The sequence below is a fragment of the Sander vitreus genome, chromosome 8, assembly GCF_031162955.1.
Source record: "Sander vitreus isolate 19-12246 chromosome 8, sanVit1, whole genome shotgun sequence".
Classification (NCBI taxonomy): Eukaryota; Metazoa; Chordata; class Actinopteri; order Perciformes; family Percidae; genus Sander; species Sander vitreus.
Genome location: NC_135862.1, coordinates 18,479,720 through 18,505,259, shown reverse-complemented (window position 1 = coordinate 18,505,259; position 25,540 = coordinate 18,479,720). Strand labels below are relative to the sequence as shown.

At 44.5% G+C, this 25,540-nt stretch overlaps 1 protein-coding gene across 6 annotated transcripts; it reads left to right on the top strand.

Moving 5' to 3' along the window:
* Positions 1-1,028: 1,028 nt before the first annotated feature.
* LOC144521549 (filamin-C-like) lies at positions 1,029-23,593 on the top strand. 6 transcript variants are annotated; one of them, XM_078256099.1, is made up of 46 exons: positions 1,029-1,407; positions 3,725-3,973; positions 5,448-5,545; positions 6,660-6,810; positions 7,352-7,470; positions 7,614-7,691; positions 7,805-7,967; positions 8,150-8,350; positions 9,275-9,412; positions 9,610-9,736; positions 9,826-9,962; positions 10,051-10,244; positions 10,354-10,467; positions 10,565-10,708; positions 10,969-11,092; positions 11,378-11,538; positions 11,653-11,743; positions 11,876-12,045; positions 12,124-12,241; positions 12,340-12,602; positions 12,733-13,330; positions 13,848-14,021; positions 14,838-15,000; positions 15,089-15,417; positions 15,515-15,638; positions 15,773-15,929; positions 16,010-16,199; positions 16,299-16,326; positions 16,444-16,681; positions 16,779-16,878; positions 17,043-17,183; positions 17,363-17,491; positions 17,613-17,786; positions 17,936-18,100; positions 18,222-18,425; positions 18,535-18,687; positions 19,199-19,321; positions 19,411-19,659; positions 19,788-20,057; positions 20,206-20,343; positions 20,477-20,592; positions 21,409-21,541; positions 21,666-21,842; positions 21,991-22,209; positions 22,666-22,893; positions 23,406-23,593. In XM_078256099.1, the coding sequence occupies exons 1-46, from the start codon at positions 1,029-1,031 to the stop codon at positions 23,591-23,593; spliced, it is 8,127 nt and encodes a 2,708-aa protein (XP_078112225.1). The 6 variants fall into 6 exon arrangements, with proteins under 6 accessions (XP_078112225.1, XP_078112223.1, XP_078112227.1 ...); XM_078256097.1 differs by having other exon boundaries at positions 16,444-16,723; XM_078256101.1 differs by lacking the exons at positions 16,299-16,326; positions 19,411-19,659 and having other exon boundaries at positions 16,010-16,213; positions 16,454-16,681; positions 19,791-20,057.
* Positions 23,594-25,540: the final 1,947 nt, after the last annotated feature.

Sequence of the window (25,540 nt, the reverse complement as noted above, 5' to 3'; positions counted from 1 at the left end):
GTGACACAACTGAACACATTTCCTATAATACATTTCATTACTATGGTTTTGCTTGATGGGGCACAAACATCAATTATTGTAAAATTCAAATAAATTGATTTTCTTTCTTATTACGCATCTTTCCATAACCTTCCCTGAGCTTGTATTGACCTTTGCTTGTTTACACAGAAATGCATTTCACTCAGGGGTGGCAGATAGTTGTGAAACACACGTAATGCAGTTGCTTCATCTTTGACCTCATCCTTTAAAATGTTTCTCTCCAAGGCCTCAGTGATTTAATGTGAATTTAATGTGAAAAAATCAAACTTTCTGACAAGTATCCTTTGTAAAAAGATAACTTATTGAGATAGAGAGACTCACTACACTTCTCACTTTCTTTTCTTAGCTCAATTGTTCAGCCACTTGGATCCTGAGCATGACACACATTCGCAACAATCGCCCAGTCCCAGCCCCCAGCCCCCAGCCGCCCAAATAGGAGCGCCTAAAAATAAGGAGCATGCCGCTGCCTGTGGTCTGACCAATCACTCCCCATCCTCCCCGTAAACCGACCCCGACTCCCGTTACCCTTATGGATTAGCAAATAGACTATGATCACAGAGGGTGAGTGACGTGGCCCTGGCTCCTTTATATACCCAACTCTTTCCTCTCTCAACAATCAAGTTATATACGCTCAGAGTCAACTTGGACGGTGCTGCTCCAGCTCACCTGCCACAAAACTACATTTTCAAGAAGCGACATTCTTCCCGTAGCCATATTAGAGGAACGACTTGTCAAGAGGGTGCCAATTAAAAAAACAGAGGACGACCAGCTGCCTTGCACATTGTAAATCGGATATTTTAATCCATCACTGTCCTGACATTAAGTGGTTTCTTCGCAAGTATCCGAAAAATCTCTAAGCTGCTTTTCAAACTCTCCCAAGTTTGAACTTTCCTCCGCCATCGACCTGCTAAAGTTTTCTGCGCTGCCAAGCGCACAATTCAACACATAAGTGTCACCGAGGTATAAAAGTGGACACGGAAAAAGCCACCATGATGAGCAATAACTACAGCGACGAGCAGCTGCCTCCACAGTATTACCAGGCCACCGACTTTGGGGAAGAGGAGGACGACGACGAGATGCCAGCCACGGAGAAGGACCTGGCCGAGGACGCGCCATGGAAGAAGATCCAGCAGAACACCTTCACCAGGTGGTGCAACGAGCACCTCAAGTGCGTCAACAAGGCCGTCACCGACCTGCAGAGGGATTTTACGGATGGGCTGAAGCTAATTTCACTCCTGGAAGTTTTGAGCCAGAAGAAAATGTACAGAAAGTACCACACCAGACCCAACTTCCGTCAGATGAAACTGGAAAATGTGTCTGTGGCACTAGAGTTCCTGGACAGAGAGCATATCAAATTGGTCTCAATAGGTAAGTTAAACTTCAATGGCATCTGGAAACAATACAGTGGTAAAATGCAAACATAAAAAGTTGCCAGGGGTATTATTAGATAGTAAGAACAAGTTATAAAAAAGATGACAGGAATAGTGTGCCCATTAAGATGCTGTGCTTGTGATTTGAAAGCTGAACCATGGTAACAGCATTTCATCTCTTTTAATCTTAAAGATTCTGTAGCTACTCTATTAGCATGTTATCAGCCCAGGTGTCAGCCAGTAGTGAGACATGGGTTTCACATGCCTCTGGAAAGCTGCATTGAGCTGGGGTCAACAGCTTATTGGAAAGTTACTACAGAGGTGCCACTGAGGTTATTAACTTGTCTCAGGGCCAAGGGCTAGTGGCTCCATAGAATGCTTAAGCTTACTCCTGCTGCAGTAATGTGGTAAACTATGGGCTGGAAATTCACTAGGCCTGTGCTAATGAGAATGACACAATTTCTACATGTGGACAGCAGTCACACGCACTCACCTCTACACACAAGCAGGCACACACACTCATCTCTGTCAGGTCAGGGGTCAGAACGATTCACTGGGACTCTTTGCTGACCACCATTTGCTGTCCAGAGCCATCAGCAACTCCTGTGAGGTGAGGATTAACTTCGGATTTAGGGATCAGACTGTGGTACAGATAGCTGAAGTTAAAATAAATTGTTGTGGATATGTGTCACATCCACAGAGTCACCAGAAGAGTAATTCACTCCACCAGAGTGAACAGAATGCCACCTCTTGGAAATATTTAACAACTGAGGAGAAACTAGTAGCCTAATATGAAAAGCACTGATATTGTAAGATAAATAGTTATTGCTTACTGTAATTATAAACCTACAGGCAAACCCACAATTCATACAGAGGAAAAGTTATTAAAACTTTGACAGAGTATTTTTCTGTTTTGGTGACTAATGATCCTGCCACACACTTGAGTGAAATTCCCGGCATGGCTGAGGCTTTGGCCGGCGGACTGTGAAGGCCAGCGTGTGTGTGTCTCAATAGCAAGCTCTATCTCAGGTGATCATTGGAGGGCAAAGGTCACTATCACAGCTATGACTTCAAGGTTAGCAGAGTGTGTGTCCAGCATAGTGTGTAGGACTTAATATGTGAGTGTGTGTGTGTGTGTGTGTGTCTGGCACCATTGTCCCAGCTGTACAGACCTCACCAGGTCAGACTGTTTTGATACAAAGAAGGCGTGATAATAGAAGTCCTGGCATTTTACTTCCTAGCACCCTCTCCCTCCATGCTGCTTCAGTTGGTCGATGCAGCCCTCGTAAGATAATGTCTCAGTTTCATTACAGTGACCCAGAGACACTAAAAAAATCACCACAGGCTTAGTCGCACATGTGTCACAGTGTGTAACTAGATACCATTTGATGGATGTCTCTTTGAGCACACAGTTGCTCTTAAATCCGGACACAGCAGGATCAAAACCATGCTGTGCCACATCGTGCCACCTGCCTGTGCCAGTCAAACGGTGTCACATCAAACATTACCCTCTGATAGGAGGCACTCATCTATGAAAAGATAAATAGTCTCAATAAAACAGTCTTGTGACAAACAACTGGCATCAAAGTGCCTTAGGTATTAAAATCTTACTGAATTAAGTGGAGTGTATCACCCAAGATTAGTCGTTGAAACATTAAAGTCAAGCGCTCCTCAGAGGTTCTTTGGCTTCAATGGCCAAATTTTTTAATTAAGGTGGATTTGAAATGGCTTATTTGACAAACTTTTACTCAAAGAACTTCAGAAAATAAGATGCGTGCTTGCCGTCAATGAATCTAATCTCCATCTATTTGATTTATCACACTCTCATGCTACAAGTTTGGGACGTAATTGAAATCCAAGTGGTGTTTATGCAGAGAGGGATCCACTTCCACATATCCTCAGCTGTCACAGTGTCTCAGAGTACCATTGTGACTGGATGACAGATTGTCAGGGGTCCTCAGCCAGACAGCTGTCTGAGAGAAAGGGGCTCGGGGGAAGCAGTGCAGAGCATTAGATTCTTGTCTCCTCAGCAGTCAATCATCATTGTTTATATTTCTGGTCAACTCTGCAGAACAGCAAGGAAAGACTATTTTGATAACAATATAGAGAATGTAGACCTCTATATTAATAGAGCATCTAGAGTAGATTGCACAAATCTCCCTGGAAGGGCCCATAAACAATCAACAATGAAGATACAGCTTGAAGATGCAGTTATAGTATACCACCAAAAATACTGTAAGACATGGTGCATTATGTGAACTTTTTGGAAGTTATAAATCCTCATGAACACTTTTGTCTCTACTGTCCAACTGCAGATAGCAAAGCCATTGTGGATGGGAATCTAAAGCTGATCCTGGGTCTTATCTGGACTCTCATCCTCCACTACTCTATCTCCATGCCCATGTGGGACGACGAGGATGACGAGGAGACTAAGAAGCTGACCCCCAAACAGCGCCTGTTGGGCTGGATACAGAACAAGGTTCCCCAGCTGCCCATCAACAACTTCAACCGTGACTGGCGGGATGGCAAAGCCTTGGGAGCTCTGGTTGACAACTGTGCCCCCGGTAAGAAGTGTGTAGTGCCATCAGCTGAGTCTACAGGCTGGGCGGAGTAAATGCTGAGTCAGAATATGTGCTCTTCCTGTTAAAAGGCTTGTTGTATATAGCAGTTTTCCATGGTTACTATGGAGTAATTGGGGTCAGGCATGTGTCAGTCAGTGTATCTAACACAGTATCACCTTCTCTTTGCTCCTCATCTAGAAATAAGGGGGGTATATATCTGCTATACATTCTGCAGCACACACACACACAAGCACACACACACACACACACACACACACACACACACACACACACACACACACACACACACACACACACACACACACACATACACATACATACATACACACACGCACACAGATTTCAGATTTAGATGTCCGCTATTGTAATCTGTCTCTTGAGAGCAGGTAGTGTCGGTAGGTTGTACTGTAGATGGGTTGCTGATGGCCGGGGGACGTCCCTGCCAGCTGTCCCACCATAACTGAAGCTTTCACTCTCACTGTTTAGGGCCCTGAGGCCCAAGCCCAGCTTTAGTGTTTATAGCCTTGCTGCTACACAACACCCCCAAATTTGGGCACCATTCCTCCTCTTCTGTCAAGGGGGATGCTTGGCTCCGCATCAAATGCAGAGTTATCTGTCACAGGGAGGTGCCTAAGCCACAGATCCAAGGACCACAAGGCCACAGTTTGAGTCACTGCCAGTTCAGGCTACTGCATTGAACACTGAAAATTAGAGAGTCCTCTCTTAGCTGTGCTTCACAGAACAAAAGGTGGAAGAGTAGCAAGAGGAGTGTAGAGCACTGTGTTTAACTGTTTATGTGAGCCATTGATCTGCAGAGACGCATCTTTCAAACACTGCTGCAGCACTGACCATACAAGGTTCTGTTATTTCATCAGCTAATACCAAACAGCAGGGTAACTGACAAAACTCACTCTGTTCTGAAACACAGAAGCTCTGCTTGTAAATCAGATACAAATGTACAAAACAAGTTAATTAGCCAGACCAAGAAGAAATCAACATTCTATCGGCAGGCATCTTCAATTTCTATTTGTGTATTCAGTGTTTTCTTATACAAGCACATGTCTAGCACACTCCTCCCTTGAGATGCATGTAAACTCAACCCTGTTAATACTGTGGGCCTCTGTCTATATTACTATAATTGGATAATAGTATTCTATGGTGTGCCTGTATGGACCTTTTGAGTGAGTGGCCATCACCAACACTAATCCAATTTAGGCATTAGCAGCATGGAGGAGGCTAGCTTTAGTCACAGTGAAAGTGCGAGAGCGTCTTTAGCTTTGGAACAGTCGAAAGATATATTTTTTTGTCACGCATATTCACAGGAGCAGAGCAGTGTGGGTACGGTCATGCAATGTTGTACTTTGAGGTGTTAGGCAGATAGTAGTGACAGCCCAAGTGGCCTTATTATAGCAACAGCAGTGTAACACATCTAATTGTCCTGTTTGCATTCTGTTAGGTTTGTGTCCTGATTGGGCTGAGTGGGACCCAAACCAGCCTGTGCAGAATGCCAAAGAAGCCATGCAACAGGCAGACGACTGGTTGGGTGTACCTCAGGTAAGATGCATGATAGATGTCGGTCACAAAGTGCTTTTTAGTTTGCTTAGGTCAACTTGGTGTCAGATGGGTGGGGTTTATATCACAGGGCAATACAACAAGATAAACATATGGTGCCTTTTCTGTTTTCTGATCAGCAACATAGTTTATTCTCAGTGGATAGACATTTAGCAATCACCAATTATTTCCAAGCAATTTAAAGCAAGCATCAAAACACAATTGCCTATAAAAACATGCCTCACCATATGTGTCTATGGACCTGTGAGGCAACACTGAACTGAAAAAGGCAGTACTGTGTGGAGCCCAGTGTTTTTCCAGGGAGATCATGCTGGAGGGTCTCATGAAATATTTATTACCCATCTCACTTTTAATATTTCCTTTTACTTTATTGTCGCTCTCACTCAGTAAGTGAGTCTGTAGGAGTTTTATTTAGTAGATTTGTGAATTTGTGGAGGTGTGAGATTTCTGAAAACCTTCCGAGCCAGCCCCTGAAACAGAGATGTAAATATGCCTGTGCTCATCAGAATAACAATATGAACAGAGTAAGACTATGAGTCTCCGTGTTGTCATGTGCTCTATGCAGGTTGTTTACTTGTTTGTCTAAGGCACGGGGTTAGCTGTTCTCCATGAGGCTTAGCATTGGTGAGATAGCCGGTGGGTGTATGTCATGGCTCTGCAGGCCTGGGGGCTTGAGTACAACGTGGTGGTGTTAAGGAGATGTGTGAATGGTCTGGCTCAGGATAAATCCCCCTGGCTGGCTTATTGAGGGCAACTATCCTTAACCCTGCTGTCCTGGGGTTAAATATAACCAGCGTGAAGCATGGCTTTGTGCCACGGTGTGATGTGTGATAGACAGGCAAACAAGTGCCAGAGGGAGATAGAAGTCAGAGGTGGGGGATATGATCCTTGTTAAATCCCATTGCACTATGCTTAATAAGTGAAAGTTGTATAAATAGTGAATCATACCCCTCTTACAAATGATAATACTGTCAATATAAACATAAATTAGGATATGGTGTTTTATAGTCATGGTTGTTGCAGGATGTTGCTGTCTTTTCAATTAAAACGCAACACACATTATTAACCTCTACTGTGCTGGCTGTCTCTGCTCTAGGTGATTGCCCCTGAGGAGATTGTGGACCCAGATGTGGATGAGCACTCGGTGATGACCTACCTGTCTCAGTTCCCCAAGGCAAAACTGAAGCCCGGAGCTCCTCTCAGGCCCAAACAGCTTTTTCCAAACAAGGCCAAAGCCTATGGACCTGGTGGGTAGCCCAACAGTAGCCATGGACACCTGCAAAGTTCACAACAGTTCAAATGAATTGTATAAATATGTTGCCTGTTGCTAAGAATGTTACATTGCTCCTAGTCTCGCTTTGCCAGACCCTCCTCCAAAGCGCGCTGAAGGAGGGTCTGGCTACTCCACATAGCATTCGGGGATGTGCTCTGGTTTAATGGCATTTCTTTAAACCAATCAGAATCGTCATGGGTGGCGCTAAGCTCCGTACAGAGCCACTGCAAAATAGATGTGCGAGAGAAAAGTCAGATTAGACAGGTAGTCTAGTTAGCTGTCTCAATTTACCCTGCAGAGATCTGAGGAGAAGTAAAAAATAGTCCTCATTAATCCACCGAATTTTAAATTCCAGCATAAAGAAAGAGGAAGGAAATAGAAAATACATGCATCCGGCAGAATTTACATCGGCACCGGAGCAATCCTGGAAGCGTAACGTCAAGGATATAGACTACATTGCCCCAATCCTTGCAGAATATATCACCACACCCTGTGTCTCTGCATTTACATTACAGGTATTGAGCCTCACGGCAACAAGGTGCTGCAACCAGCTATGTTCACTGTGGAAACTCTGGAAGCTGGCAGTGGTGAGGTCCTAGTCTATGTGGAGGATCCTGAGGGACACAAAGAGGAGGCGAGTTTTACCTGATCAACAAGGGATTTTAGCATACAGCCTGCTAGCCACCTCTGATAATCCTGCTACATTTCAAAGTTTTGCAAAGTGTAGCATCTAATCTTTAATCTAACCCTCTTGTACTTTGTCGTCTTATTCTCCAGGCTAAGGTTAAACCCAACAAGGACAAAAACAGATCCTACACTGTCACCTATGTTCCCAAAGTTGAGGGTGTTCACAAGGTATGACCAATTTTCTTTCTGATGTACATTAGGTCAACACGTCACTCAGCACAACACGGACAGACCACTCTATTTAAAGATGTTTTACCTTTGTCTTGCTTATATCTCTATAGGTGAAAGTGCTGTTTGCCGGTCAGGACATTGACAAGAGCCCCTACACAGTGAATGTAGCGAAGGATATAGGTGACCCCAGCAAAGTCCATGCCAGGGGACCAGGTCTGGATCCTACAGGCAATGTGGCTAACAAACCCACCTACTTTGACATCTACACAGCTGGTTAGTATGGAAAATTCAACCACTTTACATACTGACATGTACACATGTGGACAACAGGTGATCTGATGACAGGCTTGCAGCGTTTTCAAACAAAGTCAAAATAATTACTGTGATTTTCTCAGACTAAAGCTACAGCATGTACTTTGACCTGTGATGACTGATCATTTTCCTGTCACACTCAGGTGCTGGTAATGGCGACGTCAGTGTGGTAATTGTCGATCCTCAGGGCAAAAAGGACACAGTGGAGCTCATCCTGGAGAATAAGGGTGACAGTGTTTTCCGTTGCACTTACCGTCCCATGCTGGAAGGGCCTCACACCATACACATACTGTTTGCAGGCCAGGAGATCCCAAGGAGCCCTTTCACTGTCAATGTCGCAGAGGGTGAGCCATCTGTCTGTGTTGTAAATTATTGTCAGACTAATTAGATTTCTTATCATGCTGTTAGTGTCAGGGTGATCTGTCCATCACATCTACAGTCATCTTTATTTTCCCTGGGAACAGCCACTGAGTATAGACCATAACCCTTCCTATCTGTCATTTCTAGCTCTACCCGTTGCTCCTCCCATGGGGGCTCCACTGCAGATAGTCCCTCAGTCAGTGTGCACCCCTCCTGGAGCGAAGGCTGGAAATAGGGTACCCCCCAAAAAACCTGGCCGCCCAAGTTAGTATGGTTTGCTGGGAGGAGCCTGTGCCCATTGCTCAGCCAGATCCCCCCAAACCTTTACCTGTGCGGCGCCCTGCAGATGCCCTTCTGTGCTTTCTCTAAGATTAGGGTGCAGCGGCTTAATGGCGTGCCTGCGTGGTCGCCTGCTCCATCTTCTTGCGTCCTGCAGCTTGATGGTTTCGTTATGTGCAGAGAAAGATGAGATGCAATGTTGTACAAATAGTTTACAGATTGTCCCACTTTGCATTTCTGTCTACTTTGTTCTTCTCTGTTAAATGTTTTTGCTTGTGCTGTTGACATGTTTGTTTTTATCACTTCTAAATTTGCATCAGCCAGTTTTCGATTTAAGCCTGCAGTCAACATTTTGTAGCGACTGACTGAAATGTTGTCAGATGCTTCCTCGATGCTCTCGTCAATGTCCTTTTCAACATTCTGCACTTTGTGTTATATGTACTGCAAAAAGCATCATTCTCATTTGCAGGTTCTGTCAGTCAAGCTTTAAGGAATTCCACTTGAATTGGATATTTTACTGTCTTTGCTACTAACATTGCTGTCAACTGCTGGCTACTCTCAGTTGCCGTTTGCTTTGCTAAAGATTTCTCTCTTTCACATTTTCTTCTTCTTGGTTTTTATTCTTTCAGCAATGAACCCAAATGCCTGCAGAGCAACAGGCAGAGGCCTTCAGCCTAAAGGTGTGAGAGTAAAGGAGGTTGCAGACTTCAAGGTTTTCACCAAGGGAGCTGGCAGTGGATCGTTGAGTGTGTTAGTCAAAGGACCAAGTGAGTCAGACAGCTCTTTCTTCTCTGCATCACTCCTCCTCACGTACTTTTTTAGAATAATTCACATTCACAATTTGTTTTTTATTTTTTGTCTGAAGGGTAGCATTCACATAGGCGTATGCTAATCAAAATTCATAAAATATCTCTTTGACATTGACTTGATAAAAATCCATATTGACTGTTTTATTCATCCTCAGCTGGAGCAGAGGAGCAAGTGAAAGTGCGAGATGCAGGAAACGGTGTGTATGAATGTGAATATTACCCCCTTAAGCCCGGTAAATACACAGTCAGCATTACCTGGGGAGGCCAGCCCATCCCACGCAGGTAGGGTCCTATTGCTGCCTTTAGCTCTTCGTTAACAATGCACATTCACATTGACACCTGGTAATATTGTGTAATCTTGTGTGCCGCAGCCCCTTCGAAGTGGAGGTGGGTGAGGAGGCAGGTTTTCAGAAGGTCAGGGCCTGGGGTCCTGGTCTGAAGACTGGCATGGTTGGAAAATCTGCTGACTTTGTTGTAGAGGCCATCGGCACTGAAGTTGGAACTCTCGGTGAGTCTTGAGTAATATGAGCTCTTGTAGAAGAAAAGTGGATGTTTAAAAAATCTAGTCTAAATGTTTTAATTCTTTGGATGTTTAGGCTTCTCCATCGAAGGCCCATCACAGGCTAAAATTGAGTGTGACGATAAGGGCGATGGCTCCTGTGATGTGCGCTATTGGCCCACTGAGGCCGGTGACTATGCTGTCCACGTCATTTGTGATGACGAGGACATCAAGGACAGCCCCTTCATGGCCCACATCCTTCCTGCAGCCAATGACGTCTTCCCTGAGAAGGTAATTCCCACTCACTGAATTATACACAATAAAATAAGTATGAAGCAGGTTGCCATTGTGACCTGATCATATTCTAAAAAAAATACATTAAAACAACAAAATGTTGCAGGTGAAAGCATATGGTCCAGGCCTGCAGCCAACTGGAGTCATTGTGAACAAACCAACTGAATTCACCATTGATGCCCGCATGGCTGGGAAGGGTCACCTCAAGATCTACGCACAGGTACGGAGAGCAACCTTCATCGTATTATTTATAGGAAAACGTTATTTATATTGCATGTACAGACCAGAGCTGACATGCAGCTTTTGTATCCATTAAGGATGCTGAAGGCTGCACCATTAAAATCAAGATCACTGACAAGGGAGACGGCACATTTCTGTGTGTGTACACCCCTGTCAAGTCCATTAAACACACCATCATCATCACCTGGGGGGACGTCAACGTTCCCAACAGCCCCTTCAGGGTAAGACACATGACGATCTACACACACACACACACACGCACGCATGCACGCACGCATGCACGCACACACGCACACACACACACACACACACACACACACACACACACACACACACACACACACACACACACACGTATACACTTAATATTCAGTCAATTTAATATAATGATATTCAAATCAAATATGCACAAAGTAGGAGGACTGCAGCAGTTGTACTTGAACCAACTGCTTTTGCCTTAAGTACACTTTGAATTCATTAGGTGCTGGTTGGAGAGGGTTGTCATCCAGACAAAGTCAAGGTCTATGGGCCTGGAGTGGAGAAGACGGGGCTCAAAGCTAACGAGCCAACATACTTCACAGTGGACTGTGGGGAGGCTGGTCAAGGTGAGCATGTACGAGGAAGATGGTGTGGGTGTTTACAAAAACATTTCTGAGTTTAGTTGACTCTTAATGAATTTAGTGCTACGTCATGTGGATGTTGAAAAATATAAAGGCCACAGAATGAACAGAATAAGTAAAGATTTGCATCTTAGCTGACAAAGTTGAGGTAAGTTATTTGAAATGTAGTTAAAATACAGCTCTAGGCAGTGAAGCGACTACTTCTATTTATTCAGATCATCTATTTTTGAATGACCTTCTTGAACTGTGCTCATTGCTATGCACCATTAGGAGACATCAGCATTGGAATCAAGTGCGCCCCGGGGGTGGTTGGCCCTGCCGAGGCAGACATCGAATTTGACATCATCAAGAATGACAATGACACCTTCACTGTCAAGTACACTCCCCCCGGTGCAGGCCGATATACCATCATGGTGCTGTTTGCTGACCAGGTAAGAATACAGTTTCCAGTGCAAGAGAATTTGGTGAGTTATGTAGAATATTTTTTTGATATGTATTTAGTCTTGAGTCATTTATTATGATTATTTTATGATTGGCTTTGTCAGGAGATTCCCATCAGTCCATTCAGAGTCAAAGTGGATCCTTCCCATGATGCCGGTAAGGTGAGAGCAGAGGGACCCGGACTTAACAAGACAGGTGAGACCCACTGACACCAAATGTGTAGGTATTTGTATTTGTAGAAAACACTGACTACAATACTTTGATGTTATAGAAATGATTTGATTTGACTAGGATTGGTAGCACTGACAAAACACGTGTGTGTTTCAGGAGTGGAGGTGGGCACTCCAACTCACTTCACCATCTACACAAAGGGAGCTGGCAAGGCCAAGCCTGAGGTGCATTTTGCAGCATCAGGTCCGGGAGAGGCGGTTCGTGACTTTGAGATCATCGATAACCACGATTACTCCTACACTGTCAAGTACACAGCTCTTCAACAGGTACAGTAGGCCTTTTTTGAAGAACAGGATGGAGAGATTATTCACAATGACGCCTCAAATCATCTTTTGTCTTTTCAGGGTAACATGGTGATTTCAGTCAGTCATGGAGGAGATCCCATTCCCAAGAGTCCCTTCCACATTACAGTGGCACCAGCTCTGGATATTGGAAAGGTGAAAGTGGAAGGATTAGACACCAGTAAGTTACAAACACTACATACTATACTCTTGCATTTACACCATGTAAAAGTAGTGAATTGCAAGGTTTTAAGTGTTTCATGTCAATCTTTCTTGCAGAAGTTGAGGTTGGCAAGGATCAGGAGTTCACAGTTAACACAAAGGGCGCTGGTGGGCAGGGCAACGTGGGTGTGAAGATGACCTCACCCTCTGGCCGACCAATCCCATGCAAGTTGGAATCAGACAAAGCCAAAGGCACTCATGGTGTGAAGTATATTCCCCCAGAGGAGGGGCAGTACAAGGTTGATGTCAGCTATGATGGCAACCCGGTGATGGGAAGCCCCTTTGGGGTTGAAGCAGTGATGCCTGCTGATCCTTCAAAGGTAAAAGTTCATGAAAGCTGCATGTAGTTCTACACTGTGTTCATACTTGAGGCTCATGAAACATAACATACAAATATTGGATGTTTTGTATAGCACATCTCAGAAAACTGACCTGAATGTTGTATCACAGGTGCGAGCCTTTGGCCCAGGCCTGAAGGGAGGCATTGTGGGTAAACCAGCTCCATTCACTATTGACACAAAGGGAGCTGGTGCAGGTGGGCTGGGCCTGACCGTGGAGGGTCCCTGCGAGGCGAAGATTGAGTGCCAAGACAATGGTGACGGCACATGCTCAGTGTTTTATCTTCCCACTGAGCCTGGGGAGTATGCCATCAATATCTTGTTTGCTGAACAGCACATCCCCGGCTCTCCCTTCAAAGCTGCAGTGCGCTCAGCCTTAGACCCCAGCAAGGTGACGGCCAGCGGGCCAGGCCTGGAGAAGGCCAAGGCAGGCGAACCGGCGACTTTCACTGTGGACTGCACCCGGGCAGGCGACGCTGAGCTCACCATTGAGATTGTGTCAGAGACCGGGACTAAAGCTGAAGTACACATCCAGAAAACAGCAGAGGGGACCTTCTCTGTGACATACATCCCACCCTTCCACGGCACGCACACCATCACGATCAAGTATGGCGGCCAGATGATTCCCCAGTTTCCCAAAGTCCTGCAGGTCGAGCCCTCTGTGGACACCAGCGGGGTGCATGTCTATGGGCCAGGAGTGGAGCCCAGAGGTAAAGATACTAAGAACCTAAGATTAAAGTTAATTTTCACTTCATGTTAGGTTTTAACAAACCTAGGCATAAAGAATTAGTCGATTAAATGATAAGTTAATTGTTAGAAAGGCAATTAAAATAATTTATCAAGCAAAATGGCCAACATATGCAGGTTGTTTTTCTCTGTCATATGTCATTATAATTCCAATTTTGCTTTTGGACTGTGGTTCTGAAAACACAAGCTATTAGGAGATGTCACCTTGGGCTCTATTGAATTGTTAGTTGCAGTCTGAGTATGTACTTTTTTAAATTAAGTTAAAATGTGTTACTTATATCTGCCTCTGCTGTTAAATATATATAAATATGTGTAAATATCGAAGTATATATATATATATATATATATATATATATATATATATATATATATATATATATATATACATATATATATTATATATCATATTTATAATGTCAAGTCTTAAAATGACTGGGCCCACTTGGCAACAAATCACCTGAAGGGCTTTTCTGATTCTAGGGGTCCTCAGAGAAGTAACAACCCACTTCATTGTTGATGCTCGTGCCCTCAACAAGGTTGGAGGAAATCATGTGAAGGTTCACATTATCAGCCCCTCCGGCACCAACACAGACACCTACGTCACTGACAAGGGAGACGGCACCTACAGAGTGGAGTACACAGCATTTGAGGATGGTAGGAGAAAAATATTACTTTGTTTCATTTAAGTGTATTAATTCATGTAATTAAAGGATCATAAGGTGGAGAGGCACGGAACAACAATAATGGAAGTAAGATCTATGTCAAATCTGTAACATTAAGAAACCTAACCTGCTGCAGATAGATAGGGGATTTTACATAAGCAGTCTATGTAAAAAGAGAGCATATAGACGGAGAAATCACTAACAGGTGCTTGTATTGGGTGCCATTTGGGAATAAAGCAGAAGAGTGGGAACAGAAAGAACAGGAAAGAGAGGGGTATAAATACAGGATGATGCAGTGGAGCAATGATGTGAGGGGCAGAGAGCAGGGAGGCTCTGTTTTATAAATAGTGTGCTCTGGAACATAAGCTCTTAACCAGGCAGGTATGTGTGCTGAAGGCTGCCTGCACACAGTTATACAGCAGGGGAATGACAGGGGATATTAATAGAGACCTATAACACAAAGCAAAGAGATCACATAGCACTCCTCCACTACCAGACATGCTCTAATATCATAGCATTGCTGCTGGGAATCTGGCATATAGGTCTACTGAGAGGGCTCTGTCAGAAAAATGTTGTAACAGAATAATGAATAGGGAACAGATGTAATGACTTGTACGTTCACCAGAATGTCTGCACTCTAGATGGAGCCTTTTATAAATAAACAGATGTTTATTTCCCTAAAAGGGAATTAGTTTGGCTCATAATTAAAAGCAAGCGGAAATAACAGAACGTATTTGCTTGCTTTGAGAACATTCAGCCAGAGAGGTATGACATCAGACATTGAACTGATGAGTCTCTTTGTGCGCAGGAATGCATCTGATTGAGGTGCAGTATGACGATGCGCCGGTGCCCAAGAGTCCCTTTAGAGTATCTGTGGTGGAGGGATGTGATCCGACCCGGGTCCGTGCCTATGGACCAGGTCTGGAGGGAGGGATTACCAACAAGCCCAACTGCTTCACTGTGGAGACCAGGTACTGTTGGATCACATTTAAAGGCAACATTTGTGGGAATTTAACTCAAACATGTGCAATTAAATTAAAGCGTTGGCTTTTCTCTCAGGGGTGCTGGTACAGGAGGCCTGGGCCTAACCATCGAGGGAGCCTCAGAGGCAAAAATATCCTGCAAGGACAATAAAGATGGCAGCTGCAGTGTGGAGTACATCCCTTTCACTACTGGAGACTATGACGTCAACATCAACTATGGAGGTCACCCAATCCCTGGTAGTCCGTTCCGTGTACCAGTGAAGGACCCTGTGGACCCCAGCAAGGTGAAGTGCTCAGGTCCAGGTCTGGGCACTGGAGTGAGAGCCCATGTTCCTCAGACTTTCACAGCAGACTGTACCCAAGCTGGACAGGCCCCATTGGATGTCAAACTCTATGGCCCAACAGGTAAGGACATGCTGTTAGACTATGAAAACCTCTTGCCTACTCTAAGCTGATAAATGAGGGAAAGTATATGATTATTTCTATAATGTCTTATTGCCAGGTACCGTAGAGCCAGTTGGTGTGAAGAACAACGGCGATGGCACCCACACAGTTCACTACACCCCAGCCCAGGATGGCCCTTACACTGTAGCTGTCAAATATGCAGATCAGGAAGTCCCACACAGGTGCAGTACGAGTTTAGTAAAAACGCCAAGCCAGGCAGTATGTGCAGATATGTCTTAATTAAAGTTCAGCTCTGTCTGGCTGGATTTAAAAAGAAAAGTGTAGTTCAGCGAGATGTCTGTTACTTCTTCCACAGTCCATTCAAGGTAATGTCTCAGCCTGGGCATGATGCCAGTAAGGTACGCGCCAGTGGCCCTGGTTTAGACACGAAAGGTGTGTCTGCAAGCCTGCCAGTTGAGTTCACCATTGATGCTCGTGATGCTGGGGAGGGACTGCTCACTGTGCAGATTCTGGTGGGTTCAACTAACTTTCACACAATACGTTTTTAACCATAAGTCACCATTTAAAATAACTTAATATTGTCAATTGACAGGACCCAGAGGGCAAGCCAAAGAATGCAACCATCCAGGACAACAGGGACGGCACCTACACTGTCTCCTATGTACCTGACTCTACAGGCCCTTACACTATCACCATTAAATATGGAGGAGATGAGATTCCTTACTCCCCATACCGCATCCAGTCCCTGCCCACAGGAGACGCCAGCAAATGTCTCCTCACAGGTAAGAAAACCACTGTGAATACATAATAAATAAAACTAATATATTATAGTCGTAGCATTTATATATTTATATTCAAAATCTGAAAATTTTTCTTTCCAGTTTCTATTGGAGGACATGGCGTGTGTGAGTAACAGAGGCTTTGTTTTTATTTCTGTGACACATTGCAAGAAAATCCTAGAATCCATGTATTTATGTAGCACTTCTTTCCATTTATCCTTATTCCCTCTCTGTCCCTAACAGCAAGTCTTCAGAAGCTGCAGACCTCCGAGGATACAGTTATCACAGTGGATGCCAAGGCTGCTGGGAAAGGCAAGGTGACCTGTAAGGTGCAGACCCCACAAGGGATGGAGCTGGATATGGATGTGGTGGAAAATCGGGATGGGACCTTTGACATTTACTACACAGCCCCTGAACCTGGAAAATATGTTATTACCATCCGCTTTGGGGGACAGAACATTCCTAAGAGCCCCTTCCATGTGGTGGTGAGTAAAGGAGTATTTAACCAGCTGCTGAAGTGCTGTTCTGTTCTGACATGTAGGTGTATGAAACCAACAATTTCTCTTCTTTCTGTATTGACAGGCCACAAATGAGCCAGTTGTTCCCCGCGATACTGTGGATCCTCTCTTCCGTCCTGTTAACTTCCTTGTCCCCTTCACGCCACAACAAGGAGAAATCACAGGTGTGACAAACACACAGAAAATTCTGCCCGCACACGCACACACACACACACACACACACACACACACACACACACACACACACACACACACACACACACACACACACACACACACACTTCCTTTTTAGGTCACTGACATTTCAACACACTGTTGTCATTTCTAGGTGAGGTGCGGATGCCTTCAGGCAAGACTGCCCGCCCGCATATCACTGACAATAAGGATGGCACCATCACAATAAAGTACCAGCCCACAGAGAGAGGTCTGCATGAGATGGACATCAAATATGACTGCAACCACATTCCAGGTCAGAAACACACCGCATTAGAAGGATGGGAAGCGATTGTCAACTTAAAAAATAACCTTGATTTATTCAAGGATTTTTTGCTCTCTTGTTTTTGTTAGTTTAAGTTAAATGCAATAGATACTATTCACAGTTCCTAGTGTCATTGCTGTTTGCCAATGAGTATATCCCTTATACTGTAGGTAGCCCTCTGCAGTTCTTTGTGGATGCTGTAAACAGTGGAGTGGTGACTGCTTATGGTCCAGGTCTGAGTTACGGCATGGTCAACAAGGCTGCCACTTTCACTGTGGTCACCAAGAATGCAGGAGAAGGTACTATACATTACTTCCCCAGTTCCCCACCTTACTTAAGCAGTAATATTTGCTATTAATAGTAATACAATTAACCCTTAATACACCGCAGAAAAGTAAGATTTTTTTTTCTCCCTCTCAGGTGGTCTGTCACTGGCAGTGGAGGGACCCTCTAAGGCCGAGATCACCTGTAAGGACAACAAAGACGGTACCTGCACTGTGTCCTACCTGCCTACAGCTCCTGGAGACTACAACATCATTGTCAAGTTTGACAACAAGCACATTCCTGGCAGTCCCTTTACTGCTAAGATCACTGGTGAGGAAATCAGTCATTTCTCCCATTCAACCCTTTTTTTTTGGACTGTATATTTATAGTGGATGTGTTCATTAAAACAGGTTTTCGGTTAAGGTTTAGGTTAGGTTTTAGGGGTTGACAAACATCTAAACCACCTTTTTTATGTCAAGGGGATGACGCCATAACCAGGACATCACAGCTGAATGTTGGAACAGCGGCTGACGTGTCCCTGAAGATCACAGAGACTGATCTGAGCTCTCTGACTGCCAGTATCAGAGCACCATCAGGCAACGAGGAGCCCTGCCTGCTCAAGAGACTGCCCAACAGACACCTCGGTGAGATTACCAGATACCCAAAATAAAATGAAGAGTATAACATGGATAAGACAAATGTATTTGGATTTCTTTCTTTTTTTGTCTTGATTTTTTTCCCTCTCTGCCTTTTTTATGTTCACAGGTATTTCTTTCACCCCTAAGGAGGTCGGCGAGCATGAAGTGAGCGTGAGGAAAAATGCGGCACACGTGGCCAACAGCCCTTTTAAAATCATGGTTGGCCAGTCAGAGATTGGCGAGGCCAGCAGAGTGAAGGCTTTTGGTAAAGGCCTGGTGGAGGCACACACCTTAGAAATGGCTGAATTCTTTGTGGATACAAGGAACGCAGGTAAGATTTAGAGAAGGTGTGTTTCACCTTTATAGCAAACATGGTCGTAAAAAACACAAAGGCAACACATACTTTTTCAACTTATCTTCTACTTTTCATCTTCCTTTAGGTTATGGAGGTCTAGCATTGTCAATTGAGGGTCCGAGCAAAGTGGATATTAACTGTGAAGATGTGGAAGATGGGACGTGCAGAGTCACCTACTGTCCAACAGAACCTGGAAGTTACACTGTTAACATCAAGTTTGCTGAAAAACACATCCCAGGTTAGAATATTTTACATTAAACATACAGAACAGTGAAACACAAATTGAACAAGAACAAAAACCCTCTCCCACCCCCCACCTTCTGTGGTCTCGAGGAAAACAGAACAAATAAACAAACACCTTGCCTAGACACTCTCCTATATTTCTTGTGGCGCTGAGGTCATTAGGTCTGATATTTGTGCTGCTGCGCTTTTCCATAGGTCTATAGTTGGTGATTTGGCCTTGTTAATCCTTGCTGTAGAGCGCTCAAGAATAACTCTGTCTAGAAAATACGCCAACCACTGTTTCATACAAAGCCAGTGAGGGGGGAGCAAGCATTGAGCTATCATTTTCTTGGTTGCAGTGGAGCCGGCTAGCCAAATTGTCTCTGTCTCCCAAGCAGGTGTAATTTTGAATCGTCATTAAGTAACAAAACAATCGAGTCAGCAGGAATTCGTTAACAAAAACATTTGACATCTTAAAATAAAATAAATCTTATTTTGTTCACTGTATATGTGTTTATGCCCTCCAGGAAGTCCTTTCACAGTAAAGGTGACCGGAGAAGGAAGGATGAAGGAGAGTATTACTAGAAAGAGACAGGCGTCTTCTATTGCCTCAGTGGGCAGCACATGTGGCCTTAACCTCAAGATCCCAGGTGAGTACAGTGGTTAGAGGACAGCAGTCAACCAATCTTAAAATAAATGCGCTTACAATCATATTCTCACTTCTTTCTCCTCGCTGTAGGAAACTGGTTCCAGATGGTTTCAGCTCAGGAGAGGCTGACCAGGACATTCACCCGCAGCAGCCACACCTACACCCGCACTGAGCGTACTGAGATCAGCAAAACCCGTGGTGGAGAGACCAAGAGGGAGGTACGAGTGGAGGAGAGCACCCAGTTGGGCGGAGGAGGAAGCCCGTTCAGAGACGTTTTTGGAGACTTTCTGGGCAGAGAGAGCCTCAGCAGCTTTGCTGGCATCACTGCCAGACCTGAGGGTGAGAATCCACCATTTTTCTCCATTTTTTAAAATGTGAAAACATGTATTCTTTGTATTTTTCAACTAAGAATATCTGTCCTGTGCAAATGTCTAAACTCGTCTTCTGTGCTGCTCTGCCTCATCCAGTAGAGAGTGGCTCTCAGGCCATGACGGCTCAGGTGACCAGCCCTAGTGGGAAAACAGTGGATGCTGACATAGTGGATGGAGGGAGCAGCACCTACAGCGTGCGCTTTATCCCAAGTGAAATGGGACCCCACACGGTCAACGTCAAGTATAGAGGCCAACACGTCCCTGGTAGCCCCTTCCAGTTTACTGTGGGGCCCATGGGGGAGGGAGGAGCACACAAGGTCCGTGCAGGAGGACCAGGCCTGGAAAGAGGCGTGGCTGGAGCACCTTGTAAGTTAACTCTGTGGACGTGGACATGCTCTCAGTAGGAATAACTGTTTTTTTTTTATTATTATCATGTCTTTTTATTCAGGACATGATTCCAAAATGTTCATGAAATGTTGATACTTAAGGTGAAACTTGATTTTATCCTCTTTAGCTGAATTTAGTATCTGGACCAGAGAGGCAGGTGCTGGCGGTCTGTCCATCGCTGTAGAGGGCCCCAGCAAGGCTGAAATCTCCTTTGAGGACAGAAAGGATGGTTCCTGCGGTGTCTCCTACATAGTGAAAGAACCAGGTACAACTTTTTTTGCCCACAGGTGTAGATGTTTTTTTTTTTTATCTCTAAACTGCTAAATGTTTCAGTAATTCCTTCATACTTCCTTCAGTTCATTTGGTGGTGAAAGAAAATAACTGGTCTGCTTCCCCAGGTGACTACGAGGTGTCAATCAAGTTCAACAACGAGCAAATCCCTGACAGCCCGTTCATCGTTCCGATCGCTACACTGTCAGACGAGGCCCGCAGGCTCACTCTCACAAGCCTTCAGGTAAGATCACACACACATACACACACACAGAGTTGACAAAAGCAGCCACATTAATTTGTTGCATGAAACACTCACAGACACAACACATGCACAGTGACAAAATATCCAGGTTGAATAACAGATTGCGTGTAACATAATGATTGAGTGGCAGTAGATATTTCTGTCTAATAGCACTTTGCCCTTGAAGTGTAATTGAATGCCAGTGTTGGAGCAGTATCAAATGCAAATATAATTCTGTGATGCTGGCCAGTGATTAAGGGCTGGATTAACTGTCCTTTGCTAATGTGGGGCAACACAAGCTGTGCTATATGTGGGCAGTCAGCAAGTCTATGTGATTGTGTTTCTGTCTGAGCAAGAAAACAGTGAGCGGAAGATAAAGACTACTTTAAAGATTCCTGTGAAAGCTTACAATATTGCTTTCCTCACTTCACAACATGTTGTTTTATTTGCTTTAACAGTTTCCATAACAATTGCCAACAATGCTAAAAACGTATATTTTTAGTTGACTGAAATGCCACTTCAGAGTGCTTTCGTACCACTAGAAGCCAGGTGAAGTGCGATATCAGACCAACATTTAGAATGTCACACTACCTCTTATGCCTGGTAGGACCGCTAGTCCGCCTGTAGGGCAAAAACACTAAACGCCGGCCTCGCTGTAAACTCTGACCTTTTCTGCCTCTCACACTCAAATGCTCAATCTATTCTCGTTCAGGCGTGATGAGTCACACACTTTGTGTCCCTCGATGTGCAGGCACACACACATGCACGCAAATATATATACTGTATTCTGATCATATTCTTCCCTGTCTTTTGTAGGAGAAGGACTTGAAGGTAAACCAAGAGGCATCCTTCATGTTGCAGCGCAATGGGGCTCGAGGTGTGGTTGACGCCAAAATCCACACCCCTGCCGGCTCTTCTGAGGAATGCTATGTCACTGAGCTTGACAGTGGTACACACAAACCTCACTTTGTAGTACAAAGTAGACTTCAGCAGATGGATAATTCAGCTTGTTTTATTATCTTTAAGCATCATTTAGAAGTAATATATCCACTTGTTTTGTGTATCATGTTCAGACAAGAGTACAATCCGCTTCATTCCACGGGAGAATGGAGTTCACTCCATAGATGTCAAGTTCAACGGATGCCACATTCCCGGAAGTCCCTTTAATGTGCGAGTGGGAGACCCAGGGCTGGTTGGAGACCCAGGCATGGTGACAGCGCATGGTCCTGGACTGCAGGGAGGAACCACAGGTAGATATAACCACCAGTAATTCAAATATATACCACATTTGCTTTGTTTCAGCATAGTTTTCTTGTGATTTTTATTTTTTAATTTAATATCATGTGCACTGTTTGAGCAGTCTCTTCATCTTTCTTTGCATTGCCGTCTTTTTTCCAGGCGCACCCTCAGAGTTTGTGGTCAACACCTGTAACGCAGGCTCTGCCACACTATCGGTCAACATCGATGGACCATCCAAGGTCAAGATGGACTGTCGGGAGTGTCCTGAAGGCTACAAGATCACCTACACCCCCATGGCACCCGGCAACTATCTCATCACCATTAAATACGGAGGGCCACAGCACATAGTGGGCAGTCCTTTCAAAGCTAAAATCACAGGTCTGCTTGACAGTCCCTCTCCCATCTGATCTGTGGATCTCACATGACAAGTGTCTCGATTATGAAACAAATGTTCCTCTGAAAAAAAAGTGTGTTCATCTGTTCATACTGCTTAGTGTACATTTTACATAAAGGCTGTCTTTCTCTGTCACTACACAGATATTATCCTGTCACTACTTGGTGCATACAGATTCCTTTATTTATTCATTAATGTGACTAATACTTTCAAGACTGAGAAGAACTTCCTACTGAACTGTTGCTACTTGAGCTCAGGCATTAGTCCAGCATTAGTCTGTGGAGGGAAATTCTCCCCACGAGCAGCAGCATCTTTGCTTCCATCATATATTTGTCAATACTGAGTGTATAATGTAATGTCTGGACTGTCATGATGACATTAGATAACCTCTCACTCTCTCTCTCTCTCTCTCTCTCTCTCACTCTCTGTCTCTCCTACAGGAGCTCGGCTGTCAGGGGGACACAGCCTCCACGAGACTTCCTCAGTCTTGGTCGAAACAGTTACCAAAACCTCCAAAGTGGGCGGTGCCTACAGTTCCAGCTCCTCCTCTTCCACCACCTCAACAAAACTGACATCTGATGCCAGCATGGTGGTTTGTCATGGAACAGGGCTGTCCAAGGCTGTGGTCGGACAGAAAAACAATTTTACAGTTGACTGCAGCAAAGCAGGTGAGATGATCACCCAGATAAAGACAAAAGTAAAATATAGTATTTACTCTCCTTTTAGTTAGCTTTGGTCTCCATCGACTCCTAAGGGAAATATCTGGCTCTTTAGCATCTCCGTACTCAACTATGTTCAGGAACTAGTTGCCTGTTTGATGTTTGGTGCTGGGCAAGTAGCATACATTTCAGACACATTATTTCAGACACATTACAAAATGATTTTATTTTTTACTGAAAATAGCTGCCTGCTGATGCTGCAACTGATGTTAATGAGTGAGAGTAAACAAAACATTAAAGTTGCGGGCCTTTAAACCAAAACAAAGAGCTAAAGGAGACACCCTCTTACATTATACATAATCATTTCATCCATTGGTTGCATCAACATTTTGATTAGTGCAGCTTTAAGACAACGCACACACACACACACACACACACACACACACACACACACACACACACACACCTGTGCAACTTTTGTACACCACGATCATTAAATCCTCCTCTTACTTCTTGTCCAGGTTCCAACATGCTGATGGTTGGCGTGCATGGACCCCATACTCCTTGCGAGGAGGTGTATGTCAAGCACATGGGCAACAAGCTCTATAACGTCACCTACACCGTCAAGGACAAGGGCAGCTACACCGTCATCGTCAAATGGGGTGACGACAACATCCCCGGGAGCCCTTACAAAGTGGTTGTACCCTAAAAACAAACTGCACCGGTGCCCTGTCTCTTCCCCTCCACCGACCCACCACCTTTTTCTCATCATGTGCACGCTTTAATCAAAATCCCTGGTATTTCTTTTCCTGTGCTGCTCTTCGCTCTTCAGCGGATTAAAATATACTCAACATGCACTAAATCCTGCAAGGACATTTGCTTAGTTTTTCTTGAATAAATCTATTGTGCCAAAGTTTTGAATTAACTCCAGAAATTATATCTACAAGTATGCATTCACATTCAGAGTGATGTAAAGGCAAACAGTGTGGTTTAAGATTCTTTGAATGATGTTTTGCTCGGTCCATAACATTTCCTCCCTCTGTTCTGTCTAGAGACGTTGGGAGTTATCAACAGTATTAAAGTGTGATGCAATATGGTTTTGTATGGTTTAAGAATGAGATATTGACTTTTGTTTTTGTTATATTAAACTATTTTGGTAAGCCTTTGCAGACCTAATAAAAATTTAATTGCTAACTTTCCAGACAAGAATTTATTTAATTTCTCACAGTGGTGGCAGACCATTCGCCAGTTCAGCAGAAGGCATTTCTTAGTTTTTAGATTTTCATAGTTTCTTCATGTAGCTATTTTCTGACCACTGCTGGTTCCTCCATCTGAGCAGCTGTCAGGATATTTTCTCTTGATCACAGAGTCTCTCGACTGAGTATCCGGCGGGTATCTAATAGATAGATTGCAATGCTTTTAATTCTTTGTTTTACATCTGGGAATCTCATGATAGTGACTCTCCTATAGCCCTTTATTTACCTTTGACATCAATTCAACATTACAGATTAGTATTGCACTGATGAAGCAATCCAGGATATCCTTCCTCTCCTCTCATTTATATCCAGTCTGGTTCAGATGCAATCACAAGATGGCAGCATAGTCAAGCTCTCCTTTACGTCTCAACCAAATACACCAGTACAAAATCTCCATTGTTCCCAGTGAAGATTAACTACTCCGTCCATAACACAAGGGAGCCTGTGGAGCATAGAAACCACAGGTATCAGCTTCCATTGTGTGTGTAATTAATCCTGTTGGATCAGCGATGGAATTGGTTTCTGTTGTGGCATCTTCCTGGGGTGGGGTGGGGGGACCCTGCTGAGGACAAATCAACCAGAAAGGAGTTTCAGCCTTTTGCTTGTGTGTGTCCCTGTACATATGTGTGTGTCACCACTTGTGTCTCCTCCATGGCCTGTGCATGTGTTCTGTATGTCCTCTGCGTGGTCCACAGGCCACAGTCCCACAGTGAGTCAACCACCCAGCCTCCACACACTGACACACACCACCAGCACCAGTACTATTCTTCACAGAGAGGAGCCTATAATTAGGTGCTAATTTTCTCTGGTTCCACTGTGACATCATGCTGGGGGCCATGGCGAGGCAAGACAGAGCGAGTGGGTGCATTTGATGAACAGTGGCGAGAGCTCAACTCCGGACCATCTGGCCAAGTGGCTATCCATGCTGACGTTGGGACCTGGGCAGGGCCCACCCACGTCAGCCTGCTCCTCCGGACCGGGACCCAGGCGTCTGTCCACCACAACATGTTTATCTCGAGTGGCTGCCAAGTGAATCACAACCGCGTGGAAGATACAGCTCCTCGCTATGCAGACAGCAGCGATCAAGCAAGCAGAGAGATAGAGACAGAGAGGGGGAGATAGAGAAGTGTGTGTGTGTGTGTGTGTGTGTGTGTGTGTGTGTGTGTGGGATGGTGGGGGGGGGGCAAAGAGAGTATGGGATGTGGAGAGGAAGAAAGATGGATTAAAGGAAGAGAATGGGATTAAAAGAATCCAGATGGAAGAATGGAAGACAGACAGGCACACAGACACACAGAAACAAACAAGAAAAAAGTACATTTGAGACCACCTAAAAAACACACACTGCATATGAGTCAATCACTGCTCCAAATTCATTTAGAACATGCTAATGCAGTGTGTAG